The sequence below is a fragment of the Panthera tigris genome, chromosome A2, assembly GCF_018350195.1.
Source record: "Panthera tigris isolate Pti1 chromosome A2, P.tigris_Pti1_mat1.1, whole genome shotgun sequence".
Taxonomy (NCBI): domain Eukaryota; kingdom Metazoa; phylum Chordata; class Mammalia; order Carnivora; family Felidae; genus Panthera; species Panthera tigris.
This window is the reverse complement of record NC_056661.1, coordinates 149,751,915-149,771,883: the sequence shown is the minus strand read 5'-3', so window position 1 is coordinate 149,771,883 and position 19,969 is coordinate 149,751,915. Positions and strand designations below refer to the sequence as shown.

Sequence of the window (19,969 nt, the reverse complement as noted above, 5' to 3'; positions counted from 1 at the left end):
GAAATGATGTCATAGCAATACTACAACCAGCCAGCTTTTTCCAGGAAGTAGGAGATTCCTACCAATGTGCTTTTCAGGAAATGTCCCCTATGTTGAAGATGTTTCATTTTTATCCCTTCCAAAAGAAAGTCTTCTAAAATGCTTACGCAGTGCCCTACTTCTTTAGCCACCGTACCCTGGGCGTCCCTGGACCCTTTCTTGATGGCCCCGGGGGCACCGTTATCAAGAAGGAGAGCGGTCACGTATGGTTATGCAATTCGCGCACTGCGCAACTTCAGGGGGCGCCACTTACCTGGACACGGCTTGGATGTTTACGGTTGGTTCCCCAGTTTTCTGGCAGGGCACAAGAAAGTGTCTTGAAGAAGAGGGTCCCTTCTTTTATTTGCAGGCAGCAGGGTTACCAGTCATTTCTGCGCGGCGCCCTGGCACAAGGTGGGGCTGTGGGGTGAACGGGGCTGTCTGCTCCCACCCAAGACCATCCTGGAGAACTGGGATTCGTAACGATTACACCCATACCCTATCTTAGTCTGTCTTCTTCACCTGCCCTCTGTCAGTTCCCTCCACCCCCTCCACCCCTCAGCTCATCCGTCTTCCTCCAGGTACCACCTCCAAATGCAGTATCTCCAAAAACATTGGCAAACCAGTGACGGCACGCCACGTGCCCCTCTCGGCCCGCCCCCAGGGGAGGCCCTGAGCTCTGCTTCACACACCCCTAGGGCCAAGTGTCAGGGGCTTGTGGCGGCTCTCTGCCTTCCCTTTGTCACCTGTGTCCAGGGTCTTGGCAGCTCGATTTCAGATGGCTGGGGAACAGCCAGAAGTCTGATCCTCTGATTAAAAGGGTTGTCAATAAATATAAACCAGCATTTCGTATTAACAAAGGGAACGGTGTTATTGGAGAACTCATTTGTTGAACTGGGGGCGGGGCGGGGGGGCAGCAGGGAGGGCTGTCTGCTCGTTTCTGTTTTATTTTGCTTTACATAAATTCCCTAAGGTATCCATATCCCTACACATCTAGTTTTTCAAAACTTTCCGGGATGATTCTGATGAGCAGCGGGTTTGAAATCACTGGTCTGAAATAGTAACATGGGACATGCCTGGGAGCCCTCTGGGGCACACCAGAGTTGTCTGTCACCTCTTCCTGCTTCACGTCCACCACCACGTGGAGTCAGTCACTTTCAAGACGGGCCGGCCCACCTCCAGGTCAGCGGTGGGGAGAAGGCCATGTGCACAAGCAGCCTCTCGAACTAACTCTTGTCTCTTGCAGCCATGCTCTTTCCTGCTGCGCATCGGCCAAAGAGATCCTCATCCATGCCCCTGAATCCCGTCCTGCAGAGCTCCCTGGAGGAAGTAGAACTGCTCTACGAGGTAGGAGGACAAGAAAGTGGTCAATTCAAGTCACGCAAAAGGCGTCGCACCTTCGCTGTGATTTTTGGCAAAGGGACCTAAGTCCCTGAAAATGAGTGGCCTCTGCTGTCATAGGGCCTGGTCTAGACTAGTTTGTGGATTCATCGAATCCTTCCCATCCCACAGTAAGGTATTCCTCATATCTCCTCCCTTTCCCACACGCCGTGACAGGGAATGATGGCATTGCAAGGGTTCAGTCCAAGCAAAATTCGAGATTTCCGAGTACCAGCACCCAAGCTGCAGAGCAGAGCCACGTTCCCCAGCAAAGGCTCAGGGGTGCTCAGGCAATGCCACCTTGATTGTCTCAGTAGAGCCGTGTCTCCAGTAACTGTATGCTTCTGACAGTCTGGGGCCACCCCGAAGGCTCTCTTCCTCTGCCTCGCTCACCTTTGCCACCAATACCCCACTCCTTCTCCAAACCACAGGCAAATCCCCCAAGGCTGCCTGGATTGGCTCAGTGGGGAAATTCCAGGATCACCATCGGCTGTGCGACCTTGCATATGCCCCCATTGCTCTCTTGGGCTGAATCTCCTCAACTGTTAAATGAGGAACCACAATGATCTCCCAAATCCCCCTCCTGCCTTGACATCCTCCCACATCCTCCACATACCAGAACTTTCGGGTTAAGAAAGAGATGGCCTAAAAAAAAAAAAAAAAAAAAAGAAAGAGATGGCCTGCTGCAGCCAAGCAGTTGAGCTGGGGGGAGGAGGGAGAGATTTCAGATCCTGCCACGGGGAACAAACTCGGGCACGTCTGGAAATTGGGAGTCACGTGAACAGATCTGTTCTAGAAAGATAGCAGAGAACAGCATGGAAGATGGATTAGAGCCAGGGGGAGTCAGAGACAAAGAAGAGAGTTAGAACTCTGAGTCCAAGAGGTATTTGCTACGTTCCTCATATGAGCCTGGTCCTGAGCAGGGGTTGCGTGTGGCTTACCCCACCCTACACTTAAAGAACAGGTGAGAAATGAGAACAAATCCCTGTGTCCCACTTAATTCCTCGTACAATTCTCTGCATCCTTCAGATTCAGCTTCTGATTTTAAATTACCCCAAGCCGTCAGCGCATGCTTTAGACGATCTTTGGTGGGTGGGGGGGAGAAAGGGAATCGGGGGTTGGTCCAGGGCACTCATAACAGTAAGTCAGTCGCTTAAATAGGGGCATTGTACCAGCCACAGTGTTAGACGTTGTCCGTATTTGCCTTACTTATTTCTCCCAACCTCCCAGTGAAGTACTGTTACTAACCATTTCACACAGGAGGAAAATGAGGCTCAGAGAAGTTAAGTAGCTCGTCCAGGGTTACACGGCTAGTGGGAAGGTCGGAACTGGAACCCAGGTCTCTTGGATTCCAAAGCTCTTTCCTCGTCTGTCTCCCTCAATGAACACACGTGGTAACGAATACACTGGTGTCCTCAGTGAAGCCTGAATGCTTCATGTCTTTCCACGTCCTGTGTCTCTCTCCAGTTCCTGCTAGCTGAACTTGACATCAGCCCTGACCTGAAGATCTCCATCAAGGACGAGGAGCTCTCCTCGTTGAGGAAAGCCTCCGACTTCCGCACCATCTGCAATGACGTGATCCCCAAGCGCATCCCGGACATCCGCCGGCTGAGCGCCAGCCTCTCCAGCCACCCTGGCATCCTCAAGAAAGAGGACTTTGAAAGGACAGCGCTGACCCTGGCCTACACGGCCTACCGCACCGCCCTGTCCCAAGGGCATCAGAAGGACATCTGGGCCCAATCCCTCCTTAGCCTCTTCCAGGCCCTGAGGCATGACTTGATGCGGTCCTCGGGCCCCAGAGTGTCTCCCTGAGAGCCCGGCCCACGGCCACGGAGCAGGGACCAGCACACGCGGTAATCCAAACACTCTTCATTCTCTACTCCATTTACAGAGCCCTGCAACAAAGCACATGCCACCAACTCAGAGTAGCAGAGATAAAATAAGTAACCCCATGTCCTTTGCCCCTGGTAGTTCCCTGACAAGCACATCTAATTCATGTCACAGTGTGACCGGGGCTGCAAGAAAGGGCTAGCGTGGTCATTCAAGATGCCCCCAAAGGCCACCTGATTTGCCTGGTGATGCGCTTCATCACCGAGTGACTGCCATAAACACCCGAGGCCGAAGACAGAGCTAGAGGAGACGGCACAGAGGTTTGGGCATTGCGGGAAGATGGGGGGACAGAGATCAGGGCGTGAGGCTGAATGAACATCATTCCAAAGGTTCCACATAGTTAAGATACTTAAAACGAAAAGCTGGAGCTATAGCAAATAAACGCTTTGTTAGCCAAAGATCCACCTGTCAACTTTTCCAAAAGTCACCAAGAAGCATCAGCCAGAAAATCAGTAATTTTATGGCCTCTCTGTCTTGTCTCTTCTTCTCCGAAAGCGGATCTAATACAGAGGAGAAACACGACGGGGGCCCACAGAGAGGCTGCACACCGTCAGACCACGTCTTCTGAACAGAGAAAGCACGCTGATGCAGAGAGGATCACCCTAGGAAGAGCTCCAAAACTGAGCGCCCCAAATACAAATGATTTTTTAGACAACAGAACTTACCCTTTCAAATGCCAGAACCTTCATTTTAGCAATCCTGACTTGCTGTCTTTGTTAACTGTATGTACGAAACATCTTGAGCTTCTATTTAGGATCTTTGAAACGTTCTGATGAAGGAACTGGATAAAATAACCTCTAAGATTGCTCGGCTTCCGAAAGTTCCACGATCACTGAACCAGCCGTGAGATAATCACCGGGAGGACACCGGGACCTAAGGGGTCTGCTGGACTGTTTGCGCCAAGCCCAGGAGGCCCCGGGGCTTTGCTGATTCTGTCGGGTGTGTGTCCTGCCTTCTGCACTGTGAGGCTGTAAGAGGGCGCTCCTCTTTCTTTCCAACACAACTTGCCCGTTGCAATTTGTTCTATTTTGGCTGCTACCACCTAAGGGACAAAGCAGGGAGGCTTGTCATAATTCCGTGTTAAATCGGAGCTCGTAGGCGAAGGTCTCTGCTAGAGGGAGGCACTAGGCTCTAGTACGGATTCCTCACTGGCTCTCCTGGCTTGACAGCTGGGTTTTGGAGGCTAACGTTGCAAGAGGTCTAATCTTTGAATGAGTGACATCTTATCTGGCTAAATTTGATTCTGAAATGGGTATTTAACAATTGTCATTGGATGATGGCCTAAAGTTGATCTGGACTTCTTAAAAACTTTGAATAAGTCATTGCTTCGCAGCTGCATGATCCTTTTGGAGAAATAGTAGGATGTAGGACGAAGGTATTCATCATCAGAGAAAAATACAACATGGAAAAATCCTGATGTTCTCGGGCTCCGAAGATTAATGACCGCTGGTTTCTCTGGTCCTCATTCCCTGATTACACCACCCTTTTACGGCCCTCAAATGCAGTCTCTGATATATGCTTTTGGTTCCATTTTTCCCTTTCTAATATTCCATGTTCTCTTCGGCCTGGTTTGTGTCTCTTCTGCTTTATCTTTGGGCCCAATTCTGATTATCTTTGTATCTACTTCTCCCAGTCTCTTTTGGTGGATGTATGCTCACTCTAGCTCTGTCTGCTTGCCCTCTGACGCTCACTGTCTTTCAGCCCCCTGTGGGTATCACTGTCTGACCAAAACAAAGGTCAACATACAGGGCCAGGAGTTCCCAAAAGGCCGATTAGCCTCATGGCTGCCTTCACTGTTTGTACTTTCTCTGGATGTGGGGTAGAGGAGGTTAGCAGAGGGCTCAATCCTTTCACATTGTGCAATACCCTGACATCAGTCTTGCATGCCACCCCGGGCCTCCGCCCCCGTCAGGATGGATCTGAGAGCCTTTGTTCAGTCACTGGTTAGACAGACCACCCTTGTGGTCCCTCCCTGTCATGTTCTGATATTCACGGTCACTCCCAGTGGTAGGAGATTCGTGAATGGGAGGATGGTTCCCAGGACCAGTGATAACCTGGAAGTTCATTCACCCTGCAGCAAAAATTAAAGGCACTTTTGTACTCATGAATCGGGGCACATGTTTATGTGGCAATCAAGGACCGAGGGAAAAAGAAAAGAAAAAAAAAAAAGAAACAAGAAGGGCATGACTTTTTTAGAGACAAATGAAAATTTCATTTTCAGTAATTCCATGACACTATTAAATACTATTTGGGGCTGAATACAAATTAATTGTTTCCCACAAGAAGCTTTATCACAATAACTTCATTTATGTGGAAGATCAAATATAACACTCACCAATGCCACCAAAGACCTGACTCTTTGCTCAACGAACAGTGAAATAGGAGACTGGACAGAAAAAGACTGTCCCATTTTGCCTCACTGATCCCACACGGTAGCACCACATCACAACTGGATCACCTTTTGTCATAATTACGCATAGACAGAATAATTTGGGGCATGGTTTCTGTAGAGGAAATGTGCCTGTAACTTCTGGGACTAATTCTGCCATTTCTATACTGCTGGGAACTTGTAGGATCTAAAAATTCCGGAAGCTTCTTCTATCGTTGCTATCCTGGTGGCTACCTCTGGCGTCACTCAAGAGACACTGAAAAACATCTGTATGGCTGAAGCTTCCATTGCCCTCTCATCTCGCCTTGAATCTAAAAGAGAATCGCTTCAGTGGTAAATCAGTCAGAAGGTATTTCCACCGGTGGACCGGTCTAAAATTAAACACTTGTTAAATGTCTTTACATGGCACACCTTAGTTTCCTAACCCATTTTAACGTCTCCTAATTTTTTGTGCGGTAAAAAAAAAAAAGTAACGTGAAATTTACCATCTGAGTTGCCTGTGTGTGCCGCACTGTAGTGTTAGCTATAGGCACAGGGTGGTGTGACAGATCTCTAGGACTTTTCAATTTGCAAAGACGACCCCTCTGGAACAGTAACTCCCCTCTCTCCTCTCGCCCTCAGTGCCTGGCAACTGCCTTTCTACTTTCTAAGAGATTGACTACTTTAGATACCTCAGAGAAGTGAAACCTGCCTTATATTTCTTAAGCATAGTATCCTGGAAAATGTTTTCTTCATCTGAAAAATGGATAGAGCCCTGAAGGAGAACTACTGGTCTTACCGTGTTGCTCACCTTCCCTAATTTTATTTAACAATTATTCCTTTATGGTATAATAAAAATGTCATGATCGAGTTTACTAGGCTCAATGGAATCTTTGTTATGTCAGATTATCTCGCCAAGGAATGTGATGTGGTCGGTCCATGGGTTGAACAGTGGATATTGATCTCCACAGCCGTTAATTATTACCCAGCCTCTTTAATATTTGCCACCCAAACATCACGCACGTGATATTGTCATTCTGAGTTACAAAATCATCACAAGAGTGAGGCCCAAATGCAGTATATACGGTAGCCAGTCTCTAACGTGCATTGAAAGAGATGGGTCATCATAGCCCATCCTACGATGGCAAGATAACCTCAGAGGGAGCCTGGACTGTCCACAATTACACCTGCCTTGGAAGTCAAGAAGAACTGGTTTTCTGGGGCCACTTCTCCAATCACTTTACATTTAGCCTGGGGATCATTTCCAACAGGTACAGGTGCTGACCATAGAATGCCATTCCTGAATTCTGTGAATTCAGGAAAACATGGGTGACCTGAGCCACGTGTCCATTCTGAGAAAAGAGGCTGACAGCTTCTCCTGATCTCTAAGCAGCAGAAATTCCAGAGGGCAACAGCTGCTAGGGCCCTGACCCTGAACTTGTCAACTTCTTCCCTGCCCTCCCACCTCCTTCCTCCTTGCATACCAGCCAAAGGTAGCTTTCTGCTTCAGTTTTTTTGGTAAAGAGCCTCAAAGAGGAGCATTTGAGCACCTACTCCGGCCAGAAAGACCACTGACATCTGGGCACCGAGGGCCTTGGAAATGAGACCGTCATCTAGACTTATCCAGAGAGGTTGCTACCCTTCCCATTCTCCCTAAAAAGATCTGCGGTCTTTCTTAGAGGCTAACACCCTCTGCTGGTCCAGATGATTCGTACTCACTCAGATGCTGAAGCAAATGATCTTTGTCACCAGGGATATCTGAAAGGCGTAATATTGTACACTCTGGGGGCCAACTTCCCCCCGAATGATTATTTCATTTTCTCCCTGCCACCGAACACATCTTCCTAAGGACCAGGTTAGTAAGTGGCTCTCCCAGGGACAGCTCTGCATAAGTGGGATGGTGTTTACGACGATGATCGTCACTCCAGCCCCTAGGACGTTTGAGAAACAAAAATAAGCTTTGCAAGTTGCCTATAGCTTCTGCGGACTCAGCAGGCCCCTGCTGGGACCAATCAAGAGCTGCCTTTGGAAGAGATCCGGCCTCATTCTTTCCAAAGTACCGATTGGCTTTGAGGAATGGGCGGGGCTGCTGCCTCCTGTCCGGCTTCCCATAGGTGAAGGAAAGTTAAGGTGGGCCCCCAGCGAGATTTTTGTCCCGGGTCGACGAGGACAGTCCTGGGGATTTTTTTTTTCCCCCTGCTTTGGAGGCCCCGGGCTCAAGGCAAATTATAAGTGGGAAACCAATTGAAAGGAAAGAAATTTGAACCGAGTTAAGGTGCCAGAAAGAGAAGCAGCGCTATCTGAAGTCTGCATCTGCCGCTGACAAACTTGGGGGGGGGGGGGGGGGGGGGCTGTGTTAAGGGAAGGGGGTTCAGCAAGCACAGGTAGAGGAGAGGCCGGTACTGCCCCAACAGGCCATCAGAGAGCGGCAAAATGATGGAGGGCACTAGAAAGAAGTCACTCTAGAGGTAACCGCACGAAGGGGGACCCGCTATGCCTCGGCTCACGATCCTTTCCCGCTCCCTTTCTGCTGGGCGCAAAACCATGCTCACCAATCCCACCTAAACAAGGAGGCAAGGAGCCCAGCCTTTTGTGCAAACGGGAGCTGTAACTGCCCTCCTTTTCTGCCCCCAAGACAAGAGAGGACTCTTGGAAGCCGAGAAGGCTTTGAGAAGTCCTTTCCGGACTGAGCCGTCGCCGGAGGCCCCTGGCGGCCCGCCCGCGCACAGAGGTCCACGATGGGCCTGCTCCAGGGCCTTCTCCGGGCGAGAAAGCTGCTGCTCGTTATCTTCGTGCCGCTGCTGCTGCTGCCTCTGCCCATGCTCCACCCCAGCAGCGTGAGTACCGCCTGTCCCCGCCTGTCCCCTCCGGTCCCTGCCGGGCCGGGCCTCGGGTGCCAGGGCGGGGACGGCGAGGGATGGGGTGCGATGCGTCTCTCGACAGGGTTTTCTCCGGGGCTCAAGGCCTGCACGTGCCTTTCTGGGGTAGGCTCAGATGCTTTCTTCCCCCAAACTGCCACTTCTGTCCCTCTACCCCGTTCCCAGGGCCCCAGCCGCGTGGCCCCCTGCCAGGGGGGAGTCTGGAAGGGCGGCTGGACCGACTGATGGGTGCTACACCATCCCTGGGTCGCCCGAACTGGCCAGGGGACGCGCGCAGTGTCCATACGGAGAAGGACACGCTGCTGGGCCAGCGTTTGTCCGGGGTCACATGGGACCATCTTCCTGTGAGGGAGCTGGAGAGAGGGAGACCTCCCAGGAAGGACCCTGAGGGGGTGGGGGGTGAGGGCAATGGGCAGGCAGGGGACTGCCCTTCGGGACTGGGACTGGGGTGTCTCTGTGGAGACCCTCTGCCCCACCCACCATCTGTGGACCGGCCATGCCAGCTTCTGATAACCATGCTTTGAAATGCAATCGCTCAAGTTCCCTCTGAACTTCACATTCAAAGCAGAGCTTGGCATATTGCCCCAGTCCCCAGCGCATGGCCCTTTGATTATTTGTATCCGCTGTGTTTTCTCTGTGCTCTTGAAGGGGGGGCATTCAATGACGCCATAAAAAAGAAATAAGGAAGCCCCCAACTCTAGCCCATGACCTGATTTTTGACAGGGTCTGCACGAACAGAGATACCGAAAGCTCGGGCTCTGCCTTTGGCTTGCTTTTCAGACCACTGTTGGCCTCCCTTTCCCTTTCTGTCTCCCTCCTCCTCCTCCCCCTCCTCTCAGGGTCTCTACCCCTCCTCCGGCTGCACTACCCTTAAAACTTCAGGAAAAATAAGCTAAGAGAGGTTAATCATGTTTGTGGGAGGGGGAGAGATTTTCCAGGCAGCTCCCTGAGTAACTTGGTAACCGACATTGAGTTATAAAGTTAAATAGAGGGGATTAGAATGGCTCGTCTTAAAAACAAACTGGCTTAAATCTTTACTAGAATAAATACCCCAGAGTGCCAAGGAGACGCTGATTAACAGCAGGCTGGGATTAGCAGACAGTGATTGCTGCTGACAGTTTTCCTGGGCCTACACCAGTCAATTCTCTGATCTGTCCAAATGGGTTGGTTCTTTCTTTTTCTTTCTTTCTTTCTTTCTTTCTTTCTTTCTTTCTTTCTTCCCTTCTTTGTTTTTCTTCTTGGTTTGTTGTTGTTGTTTTTTTACTCAATGTCAGATTGCATTTAAGGGAATGTTAACCAAAGACATGTCGCCCTCTTCTCCATGGAAGTATCAGGCACCTCTGTGGCCCCGAGTCAGCCCTGTGTTTGGAGACCACGAGTCTAGGGTGTGGTGTTGCCTCCATTTCATTCTGGGGCCCTGGCTTTGAGCTTCTGAGTCACCAATGGCAGTAAGAAGCATCCACAAGAAGAAAAAAGTAACCCGTTATTGAAGCAAGCAAAATAATAAATTCGAAGGAAGACAGGTGTTATCTTAAAGAGGAAAGAAAAGGAAGGGCAGCTGGGCCTCTGCTCTGTTTGGATCTGTAAAGATTCTTCGAAGAGATTTTTAAAGCTGGACTTACTGAGACCAAGAGACGTTGCCCTTTCTTGACCTTGCCCTTCTGTCACCTTAGAACAGGGTTTCTCAACAGCCACACTAGTGACAGTTGGGGGCCAGATAATTCTCTGTTGTGGGGAGGGCTGTCCTGCGACTGTAGGGAGTTCAGCAGCACCCCTGGTCTTTACCCATTAGAGGCTAGCAGCACACACTGCCAACCCCATGATGGCCAAAAATGCTTCCAGATATTACCAATGCCCCTGGGGCGGGGTACAGAATCACCCCCTGCTGAGAACAAGTGCCTTTTAAGAAAGGTAACATAACACTACCTCAGGCACCTGGGTTAGTGGAGGGTGGATATTTTGACTACCTCGGGACAGCCAGATGGAGCCTGGGGTGATCCATGCCTTTCAGGCGTAGCTTTCTTGCCATCTACCCAGTTTGCCCTGCAGAGACGATTTCTCCGTGTGTCACAGTGTCAACAAGGGCTCTGCTCCTCTTCTACGATGACGTAAAAGCACCTTGAGGTCACCGGGACAAGCCAACACGTAGAACGTCTCTGACCCATTCTTACTCCTGTGCATTAAACTTTTAGATTCTGATATTTAATCCTCAGGATTCCTAAATGGACCTGTTTGCCCTGGGCGGGAGCTGAGAGGAGTGACCCGGCCAGGAGCTCCTGGCCTGCTGTTCTGATGATTCTTCAAAGTGCCAAGCCACAGCTACGTTTTAGGAAGGATTAGAAGGACCTTCCCCTTTTTCCTGACCAGCTCTCTAAAACCAGGGGCCCAGACTCAGTTTACCATGTTACAGAAGAGGAGGGGACGGGGGGGGGGGGGTCGTCCATAAATTAGCCCCGCTTCAGTGTCCCTGGTGGGATAAAAGTTACACCCAAGCCCCAGCTTAATTGCAGAAAGGCGTCACAGCCATCTATGACAGCAAAGAAGACCTCAAGCCCCTTCCAGTGAAGTCTGAATGGCACATCACTGAGGTGATCGGGCAGCATGGAAAAGGAACAGATGCACACATCAGTTGGTAGCAGAGTCAGGAAACTTCCAATGTGGGTAAAGCCACTTTTGAGCTTTTGAGCTTCCTCCTTTATTTATAAATGGCAGCAAAACAGAGCTGGCAACACTCTCCTTTAAAGGCACCGCCTGCATACTCATCCACCCCTACATACCTGCTGACTAGCGACAGTGATAAGGGACCTAGCGTTTCCAGAATATTCTCTCCCATAGATAAGAGAAACCTGATAGCCAACAGAGGAACCCAGTTCAGTTCAACCAATATTAATTGAGCCACCTGCCAGACCTTGGCCAGATGTGGGGTCCCAGGAGTCCTATAATCAAACCTCACAAGATTTGGGGGGTTATCTAAATATAAGCTTGCCCACTGAACTTTGAGAAGGTTCAGAAGGAGCAAAAGGAAGTTTATGTAAATTCCATGGGTGAAATGGGCAAGAAATATGGAAAAGCCAATCGGAGGCCCTCTCTTGGCCATTCTTCTGCTCTAAGGAAAGTTCAGGGAAAAAAGGATGATGGTAGGTTATCCTGTTCTTTATAATGCTGGATGAAGGGGCGCCTGGGTGGCTCAGTCGGTTAAGCATCTGAGTCTTGATTTCAGCTCAGGTCTTGATCTCAGGGCCGTGGGTTTGGGCTCTGTGCTGGGCCTGGAGCCTACTTTAAAAAAAAATGCTGGATGAAAGTGGCTTGCTGACTTCCTCCAAGCCAACCCATCCTAATTCCTAAATTTACCTTGGCTTACCCAAATCTTCCTAATTCAAACTAAAATGGTGCCTGGTAGAGAATTTTTTTCTCTATCATTCTTTCTCTCGGTCTGTCACCCCTTCCCACTGCAGCCCCTTCCCTCCCTAACTTAATTTGTGGCTCTGTTATGACAAGAAAAACCGAAAGTTCTCAGTGAGGGACAAATATTCTGTCCCATCGTTAGGGCCCCCTTTATCTTCAGCTGAGTTACGGTAGAACTGCCATTCTGTTTCTCAGAAAAGAGATGGAAATAAGTGGGCCCGAGTAGGGTAAAGGGCTTCTTTGGGTAGTTTTGTTTCTGCAACAAAGTTGGTATTTCTCTAAATTGCATTATTTTCCAATGGCGCCTCCCCCCCCCCACCCCCCTTACTGATTCTGTTGTCTTATCAGTGACTTCCAAAAGTTTTAACTTCTCTCTGATCTTTTGGCCCCAGAGGAAATCTCAGTGGGAGCTACAGTCAACAATTATTGGGCCCAGTTCCCATTTTCAAACCCCAAGGCAGTAATCCATGCATATCAGGAGGGAGCAAGGTCCCATTCTTCCAAGCTGGGTTAATCACTCCTGACGCCCCTCACTGATCATGGCGACCTTTTGTAACTTTTGTGCAAGAGTTTGAGGAGGCTTGTTCTGAACCCAAGGGAGAGATAAACAGAACAAGATTTGTCAGGTTTCTTGATCACCAGCCAGCCTCAGGGTAGGTCAGACCTGAGCCCAGATGGTTTAGAACTACGTATAAATTGAGGAACCCACAGCCAGCTTGCACCTTCTATACAGTGGCCCTCCAGGTCTGTTGTTAGGGCCCTTGGATAGTGACGTCTCCCAAGAGTAAGCCAGTGACCTTTCTCGGCACCATTAATCAGAATCATCCCGAGCAGCTAGAATTACCAGAGGCTGAGATTAAGGAGGGCTGATTGTTGATAACAGTGTTGTGCCTTTTTATTCCGTGCACACCAGTGTGGTATAGCCAGCAAAGGGAGGAGGTTGGGGAAAACTCTCGTAAATTTCCAGCCCTTCCCTTCCAGGTAGACAGCACTTTTTATCCCCTGTGTCCCATGGATGTCTCCCTGGGCATCAGGCAGGTGGAATGAAGTCCCAGGGCAATGAGAACCAGATAATGGTAAGGGCGATGGTTCTCACCCCGGGACAAATTTCCCCACTCCCACCCCGAGGGATATTTAGCAATATCTAAAGACATTGGTTGTCACGATGGGGAGGTGCTACTGACATCTAGTGGGTATAGGCCAGGGATGCTAAACATCTTAATGCACAGGACAGCCCCCCACAGCAAGGAATTATCCAGCCCCAAAGAGGGCCAGTCTCAGAGCTCACATCTGAATTGGTTACACAAATTGATCCCTACTTTCAACTATCCCGAGAACATCTGCGCCCCGTCAACTCGACACCAAAATATCATGCTCCGTGTTAAAGCTATGAACTCCAACTTGAGAGCGGATGATCTCGGGTCTGAGCACCGCAGTTAATTGGGGTCCCCACCCTGCACAGTTTCAAGAACGAGCAGAGCTGGGACATGGTCAGTCTGGTGGCCACCCTGCTGCAAACCACGTGCCAGGCACCGGTCCCCCCAAGGAGCAGCCATTACTTCACACGTCAAAGCGTGGGCCCCGCCACGTGTCCACCAGAGGCCAGCTTTGCACACACACACACCCCCCCACCCAGGGCTGTGTCCTCTTGCCCATCTTTGACTCTGGGTACCAGCTGCCTCTGCCCCCGGGTCTCGTTTGGATTCTCAGGGGCCGTGGCTGTCCCTGTGGCTAACCGCCCACTCCCCTTCCCTTCTAGGAGGCCGCGTGTGCTTATGTGCTGATCGTGACTGCTGTGTACTGGGTGTCTGAGGCGGTGCCCCTCGGAGCTGCAGCCCTGGTGCCTGCCTTCCTTTACCCGTTCTTCGGAGTCCTCCGATCCAGTGAGGTGAGACCGCTTGTGGCTCAGCCCCCTGCTCGGGTCCCCGCCGGGCCAGTGAAAGTGGGCTCAGGGTGAAAGGAGAGCCACAAAGGACTTGAGGAGGGGGCTTTTTTTCACCCTCTGGCACACTCTCTTAGCACTAAGCCTTTGCACCTGCTACTCCAGGTTCCTCGCCCATGACCTTCGTCTCCTTCAAACTGTCTCTTCCAGGAAGCTTTACTTGATCAGTCACATCCAATTGCTCCTGCAGTCTGAAACCCTCTAGGAACTGTGGGATTGGTACATGCAAGTAACTTGGGGTTGACCTTTGTCAGTCTTTGGTATGCCCACTTAAAGCATAAGCACTCAAAGGCAGGAATCAGTGTCCCAGGTCTTTGGAACCTTATTATAAACCTGAGCCCATATACAGTAGGTGCTCAATAAATGTTTGTTGACAGAGAAACCTACCATGTTTTCCTGAGTCCTGACAATGTTTTCATCTACTTCCCTTCGAAAGAAAGAAAGAAAGAAAGAAAGAAAGAAAGAAAGAAAGAAAGAAAGAAAGAAAATTCAATTCCTTCTTCCCCAACTCAAGATTACTGTGTATTCTTTCCTTGACTGCTGTCTACCTAGAACCTGCCTTCTCTGTCCACTCTCTCTCTCTCTCTCTATGGCCTTCTTAAAAGCTCAAACAGAAATTGTCAATATCAAGCCCAGGTTGTGGTCAGCTTTCAGGGCAAACACTCACACCCACCACAAGTGGGAAAGAAGAAACACACAACCAGAAGCCAGAAGCAACAGGAAAGATGGTCCTCATTCAGTAACACCTGGTCTATCTAGACTCTCGTCATAGCACCTGGTCTCTGATTCGAGTTCCCAGTAAAGACTGAAAGGCAGAGACTAAGGACAGAGGCACAGAAGAAAGATGAAAAGGAATTCATGTCTGCTGGTCTACTAGGAACCAGGAACTATACTGGAAGTAATATGTCGGTTATGCAGTACCCCTGAGATCTCTCTACAAGTGGGTGTTAATATTCCCACTCTACAGACGAGGAAAGAGGCTCGGTGAGTTAAGACACTCACTCAAGATCACAAAGTAGGAAGTAGCAGAACTGGATTTCAACTCTTATCTATTAGGTTAAAAGTCTATATTCTAGCTTGCTATGCCAGAAGGAAGACGTTCCATAAAGTAGCTTCGTGGTGAGTTATTACTAAGAACTCTGCATCTCTTTTCCTGTGTGATGTGAGGAAGAAATAATGAAGCTGGGCCTATGGGATGCCTTAACCATGAAAAACAGAACTTTTTTGAAAGTCCAAAGCTAGAATTAGGCGACCCTCTAACTGTTGTACTTGACTTCATCTGAATAGGTTGTCTTTCTACCAGATGGACTCAACTGGCCAGTTGTTTGCTTGTTTGTTTGTTTGTTTGTTTGTGTTTGGGGTGTTTTGGGTTTTGGTTTTGGTTGTTTCTTTGTTTTATTCTGTATCGTTTCAGTTTTGAGGTGAGAGGGTTAGTGGCAATGAGTAGCCATAGTAGCTTTACGTGTTCCAAAGAGGATAGGATCCCCTAACCATCAGCAGTGCTTTTATGCCTGGAGATGGGTAGAACACCAACATCCTGGGACCCATATAAAAGCTAGCCTGTGACCCAAATCATCAGGGGGTTGCTCCAATGTGTCCCCTTCCTTTGTGGAAAAAAGAAGAGGTAGTTTGGTCTGTGTGCACGCCTGAAAGAACAACCAACCTTAATGTTTATGTATTTTTGAGAGAGAGACACAGAGTGCGAGCAGGGGAGGGGCAGAGACACACACACACACACACACACAGATTCTGAATCAGGCTCCAGATTCTGAGCTGTCAGCACAGGGCCCAACCCGGGGCTCAAACTCACAAACTGCAAGATGGCGACCTGAGCTAAAGTCGGACGCTCAACCGACTGAGCCACCCGAGTTCCCCAAGAACAACCAACCTTAAATACGACTTTTCTGAAGAAAAGTGCCTAAGCTTATTCTGCACATTTCTCTTTAAAAGGGAGAAGCCAAAAGCCAATGAGTCAGGGAATGAAAACAGAAGGCAGAGAAAAGAGTGACGTTGTCAAAAAAATTGAACTTTAACATTCAGAGTGAGCTAACTATTAATTAAAAGATTTCTATCTTTGTATTTCAGGGCGAGCAGCCTCAAAGCCAACAGCTTGCTTTAGCCTTGAAGTAGATGGTGTCCCTATTTCTCCAAGGGCTGCCCGAAGCAGGAAGCCTCAAACATGTTGCTAGGCAACCGGTCATCCAAGGGCCCGCCCCTTGGCACAGCCAGGCAGGCCAAACCTATGAGGCTGTTGAGTCAGTGGTTTGAAGGATAACGCGACTTTGTGAGGAGAAAAGCAAGACTGTCTTGTGAAGGATTAGGCATTGTCATTGCTGGGGCTGGAGATGGAAAACACTGGGGGAGCCACAGGGCAAGTCTTAGCATTTGAGGTGAAAGATCCTACCCCATCTGTCTGATAAAGTGGCAATGGCTGGCGATGACATTTAACAGTTGGGTTACAGGAAGCAGCTTAAGCCAGACAGAGTCTGTTGGGCTGGCTTTTTCAACTCAGATCAGAGGAAAATGCCGCTAAGCGGGGGACATGGCTTATGACCCTTTGTGAGTCACCTAACTTTGCAGATAGAGACCTATTCCAAACACCTAATCCACAACCAGCAGCCACACCCCTCCGCCAGCACGCGCCCTGGCTCCCCGGGAAGAGGCAGGCTGGGGATCTTCAGGAGTCCCCTCTGCAGACAAATCACCTACTTGTCCCTCCCCAAGCCCACTTGCGCTTGCCTAGCCCCTTGCCTTGACTCAGTCCTCTCCAATTCCCTCCACCTTTAAAATCCTGCCCAATCACCCTCTATAGTGAAGCCTTTCCAAAGACCTCAGCTGCAAGTGTTGCTTTTTTCCCTTGGAGCCTGTGTGATGTCTTTACCCTTTAAATGGTACATCAGATACACCTGATATGAACTTACCATAGACATGTCCTCTCTCCACGAAGATTCGCAGCCCCTAGGATTGGTGGTGTCTGTGGCCTGGATGCAGTGTGGTCTATACTTGCTCTGACCCTCAGTTAATGGTTCTTAGTTGCAAGGTCTCTTGCTGGTGTGGCAACAGTGTCCCCTTCACCTGAAGGAAGGCATGTGGATAGGATCAGTATGACTCTGGGACCATGGCTTTTGTCCCTCATGTCATTCACTCAACATTCAGAAAAATAATTTCTGAGTTCTCTGTCTACCATGTGCGATGTGGGATGTTACGGGTACCCTGAAGGTGACAAAAATGAAACACATAATTTCTGCCCTCTTGAATGTCGCACCTGATGCTTCTGAGTTTCCTACTGTCCTCTTGGATGTAGGCATACAAATGGTTAATTTGCATGATGATTTATTGGTCAGCAGGTGTTAAGAGTTTGTGGGGTGCAAAACTCAGACTTCCGTCTCTCAGTCTTGCTGAAAAGAGATAGAAAATGATAGAAATGGCTCCTGACCTTGAGAAGTTTCTATTCGAACAGAGAGAAGGCACAAACCAAATTGGAAAACACTGAAGACCCGTGCGATAATGCCTCGTTTGCTGGCCTTGCAGAGGATTCACACAATCCCCCGAGAGGGAATGTTCTAGATAAATGAAATTTATTCCACCAAGTGCCCAACCTTTCTATTGGCCACTTTTTGACCGAGGCCTTTTCTAGAAGGCTTTATCATTTCCGTAGCCTTTTAAACAGAAGCTGTTGAATACAAATTAACTTTTTCTTTGGAACCTTCAAATTTTCTAGGGGAAAAAAAAATTTCTCAATCAAAGGAGCCAGTGTGGGCTGGATGATAACACAGTTGAGTAACTTGAGTGCTGGCTGAACAGCTGAACCTAAAGAATCTTGAGTAACATAATGGCAGCGGACCGGAGAGAGAGCTCAAATGGAAATATAAAAGGCACGTTATCAGATCTGCCAATGACTCCAAGCTGTATGGGCCAACTCATGTACGATGACAAAATCAATGTTGACAGGATGAGACAATGGCCTGGAACTGACAGAATGAAGTTTAATAGGGATAAACGTTAACAGTTTGTGTGAAAAGGACCCTTGGCTTTTAGTTGAGTACAGATTCAGTACGAATCATCTGTCCACGGGGGTTGCCAAAATTTTGAGCATTTACCATACGCTGGGCGCTATGGGAGGTCCTCTACATGCACTGCATCACTTAATCCTCTGTAAAGTGGCTATTATTTTTATCTTTACAGAGGAGTTCAGAAATTGAAGTTCAGAGAGGTTGAGTAACTTGCTAAGGAGCAGAGCCAGGACTCGAACCCAGGAGTGTTTATGATCCCAGAACTTGCACTCTTAACCACTGGCCAACACATACTGAAACCTGCTGAGTGAATACACATATGGGTCCAGAGCATCAGATTCTAGATAAGGAGCTCATGCGGTGGTGGGTAGCCCAGATGTCAAAAATCTAGAATGTGAGTCACATGAGGAAAGAGAAGGCTCCAGAGAGATGTGATTTCTGGCTTCTGCAGCTCAACGCACTAGGCTCAAAGGGTCAAACCAGTCCAAAGAGTCCAAGCACCATAAGAGAGACCCACCCTGTCTGAGGGAAGGTGCTGAAATGGGCTGCCACGTGGTGTCTGGGTGTTCCCGTCCCCGGGAATGCAAGCCAGGTGACCACGTCGGCAACATTAGAGGTAGATTGGGAGAGGGGTTGGGCTCACAGCGCCCTTTGACTCTGAGACTCTATGATCTTCTTGTTAGCATCCTGCCACTACTTTAGAGCTCAGTCCTGGATTTTAGGTTTGTTCTTTATTTTACCTCCATCGTGACTCTCGCTTCTATCATTATATCTGCCATGGAAATCCTCTAAGCCCTTCTAATGTGTTGCCATAGCCCAGGAAAGTACCGGGGTCGATCAACCTAGCTAGGATTTACTGTTTCTAGGAGGATGGGAGCGAGAGGGCCCTCTGGGGCACTAAAAGGCAGGGTCTGAATGATCAGGCTTGGTACAGCCTCCGGAGTGCCCAGGGCCAGGAACTACTTCCAGTAGAGATGACACCTGCTTTCTATCTCTCCCCTTCCCAACACACACACTCACAGTCACCCTCTGCTGTCTCCACGGCCCTGCACCGCGGGGCCACATTTCACATTCTAGCTCCTGCCAGGGCGGGAGAGACAGCAAGGCAGCTCCAGCTGGGAAAACAAAAGGGCCTCTGCAGCCACCTGACACTTGAGTTCAATGTCATGAATCTGCTTCCCTGTTTGTTCCTGATCTTTCTGACCTGCCAGATTCCTGACCGTCACCTAGACCCCGGCTCTCTTTGTTTGTTTAAACGGGGGGTGGGGGTGCATTTCATATACCATTCTCCTCTCTGCCTTTCTGGCCTCTGCTCCAGAGGGAAGCTGGCCCCGCCTCCACGCAGGCCTGTGGGGATGTAAGCTGAGCATCGGGGCCGGCCACCTGCCTGAACCCAAGCTACCCATCACCCACAGCCATCCAGACACAGGCCAGTGCTGAGTTTCCACTCCCACACCTTAGGTGGAGCCTGGAACCATGAACCTACAGATGCTGCAGCCTTTCGAGGCCAAGTTAATGTTTCTGTGGGAAGAGCTACTCCCTACATGTGAGCCAGCCCCTTTGCCTCTGGAGTCAGAGCCCAGTCCCCTGCCTTGGTTTCCTCCACTGGGGACAGCTCAGAAGGTCCCAGAGAAGAAACTGGGGGTGCTTTATGAGTCGGCATCGCCGGGAGCTAAGCCAACCTCTGGGCCAGGTCAACACTCCTCGGAATCTCTCCGCTTTAGACTTCTCTAGGGTAGGGTTTGCAAAGAATGTTTTTCTAGCAACAAGACCTTTTCTTTAAACCACATCTTAGGAGACTCAGTACATAAAACAGATGGAAGAGGAAATCCTACTCAAATTGGGCACGGAGGCCCAGAGCCCTGGTTGCTTGGGTCCTTCTTCCCACAAGCCTCCTGAAATTTCAGAGGCAGTGAGCGTGGTTTGAAAACCTCCGTCCTTGGGGAGTGCAATTAGGTGATTAGGAGGGTGTTGGAACCCACACAGACTTACCCAGCAGAAACAGCATTCCTTTCCCCAGGGAAAGGCCGGGAGTCGGCCACGCTGGATTTGGCTGCATCGCTGGGGCAGTGGC

At 49.5% G+C, this 19,969-nt stretch overlaps 2 protein-coding genes and 2 long non-coding RNA genes across 8 annotated transcripts in view; 2 read left to right on the top strand and 2 right to left on the bottom strand.

The window, feature by feature from the left end:
* Window positions 1–2,954, bottom strand: part of LOC122234946 — a 40,895-nt gene extending 37,941 nt beyond the window's left edge. Inside the window, exon 1 of the long non-coding RNA XR_006212947.1 lies at window positions 293–2,954. This is a non-coding gene — a long non-coding RNA (uncharacterized LOC122234946). The remainder of the gene's footprint in view (window positions 1–292) is intronic.
* The window catches only part of FAM180A (family with sequence similarity 180 member A), a 13,605-nt gene extending 9,644 nt beyond the window's left edge, over window positions 1–3,961 (top strand). Inside the window, exons 2-3 of the mRNA XM_007076257.3 lie at window positions 1,265–1,365; window positions 2,866–3,961. Coding sequence (XP_007076319.1) covers window positions 1,265–1,365; window positions 2,866–3,210 — 446 coding nt within the window. The 3' untranslated portion in view covers window positions 3,211–3,961. The remainder of the gene's footprint in view (window positions 1–1,264; window positions 1,366–2,865) is intronic.
* Window positions 3,211–19,969, bottom strand: LOC122234947. The gene is made up of 4 exons (XR_006212948.1): window positions 19,888–19,969; window positions 16,804–16,957; window positions 3,954–4,330; window positions 3,211–3,293 (listed from the first exon to the last, which is right to left on the bottom strand). It is a non-coding gene; the product is annotated as an uncharacterized LOC122234947 (long non-coding RNA).
* The window catches only part of SLC13A4 (solute carrier family 13 member 4), a 45,007-nt gene continuing 32,801 nt past the window's right edge, over window positions 7,764–19,969 (top strand). For 3 of the 5 annotated variants that reach the window (XR_006212944.1, XM_007076256.2, XM_042973099.1), the window contains exons 1-2: window positions 8,012–8,493; window positions 13,700–13,828. Coding sequence is in view for 4 of the 5 variants with exons in the window: in XM_007076256.2 (XP_007076318.1) it covers window positions 8,395–8,493; window positions 13,700–13,828 (228 nt within the window). In the remaining variant the exon portion in view is untranslated. Of the gene's footprint in view, window positions 7,787–8,011; window positions 8,494–13,699; window positions 13,829–19,969 lie in introns of those variants that run through there. The other 2 variants (XM_042973112.1, XM_042973104.1) reach the window with 2 other exon arrangements.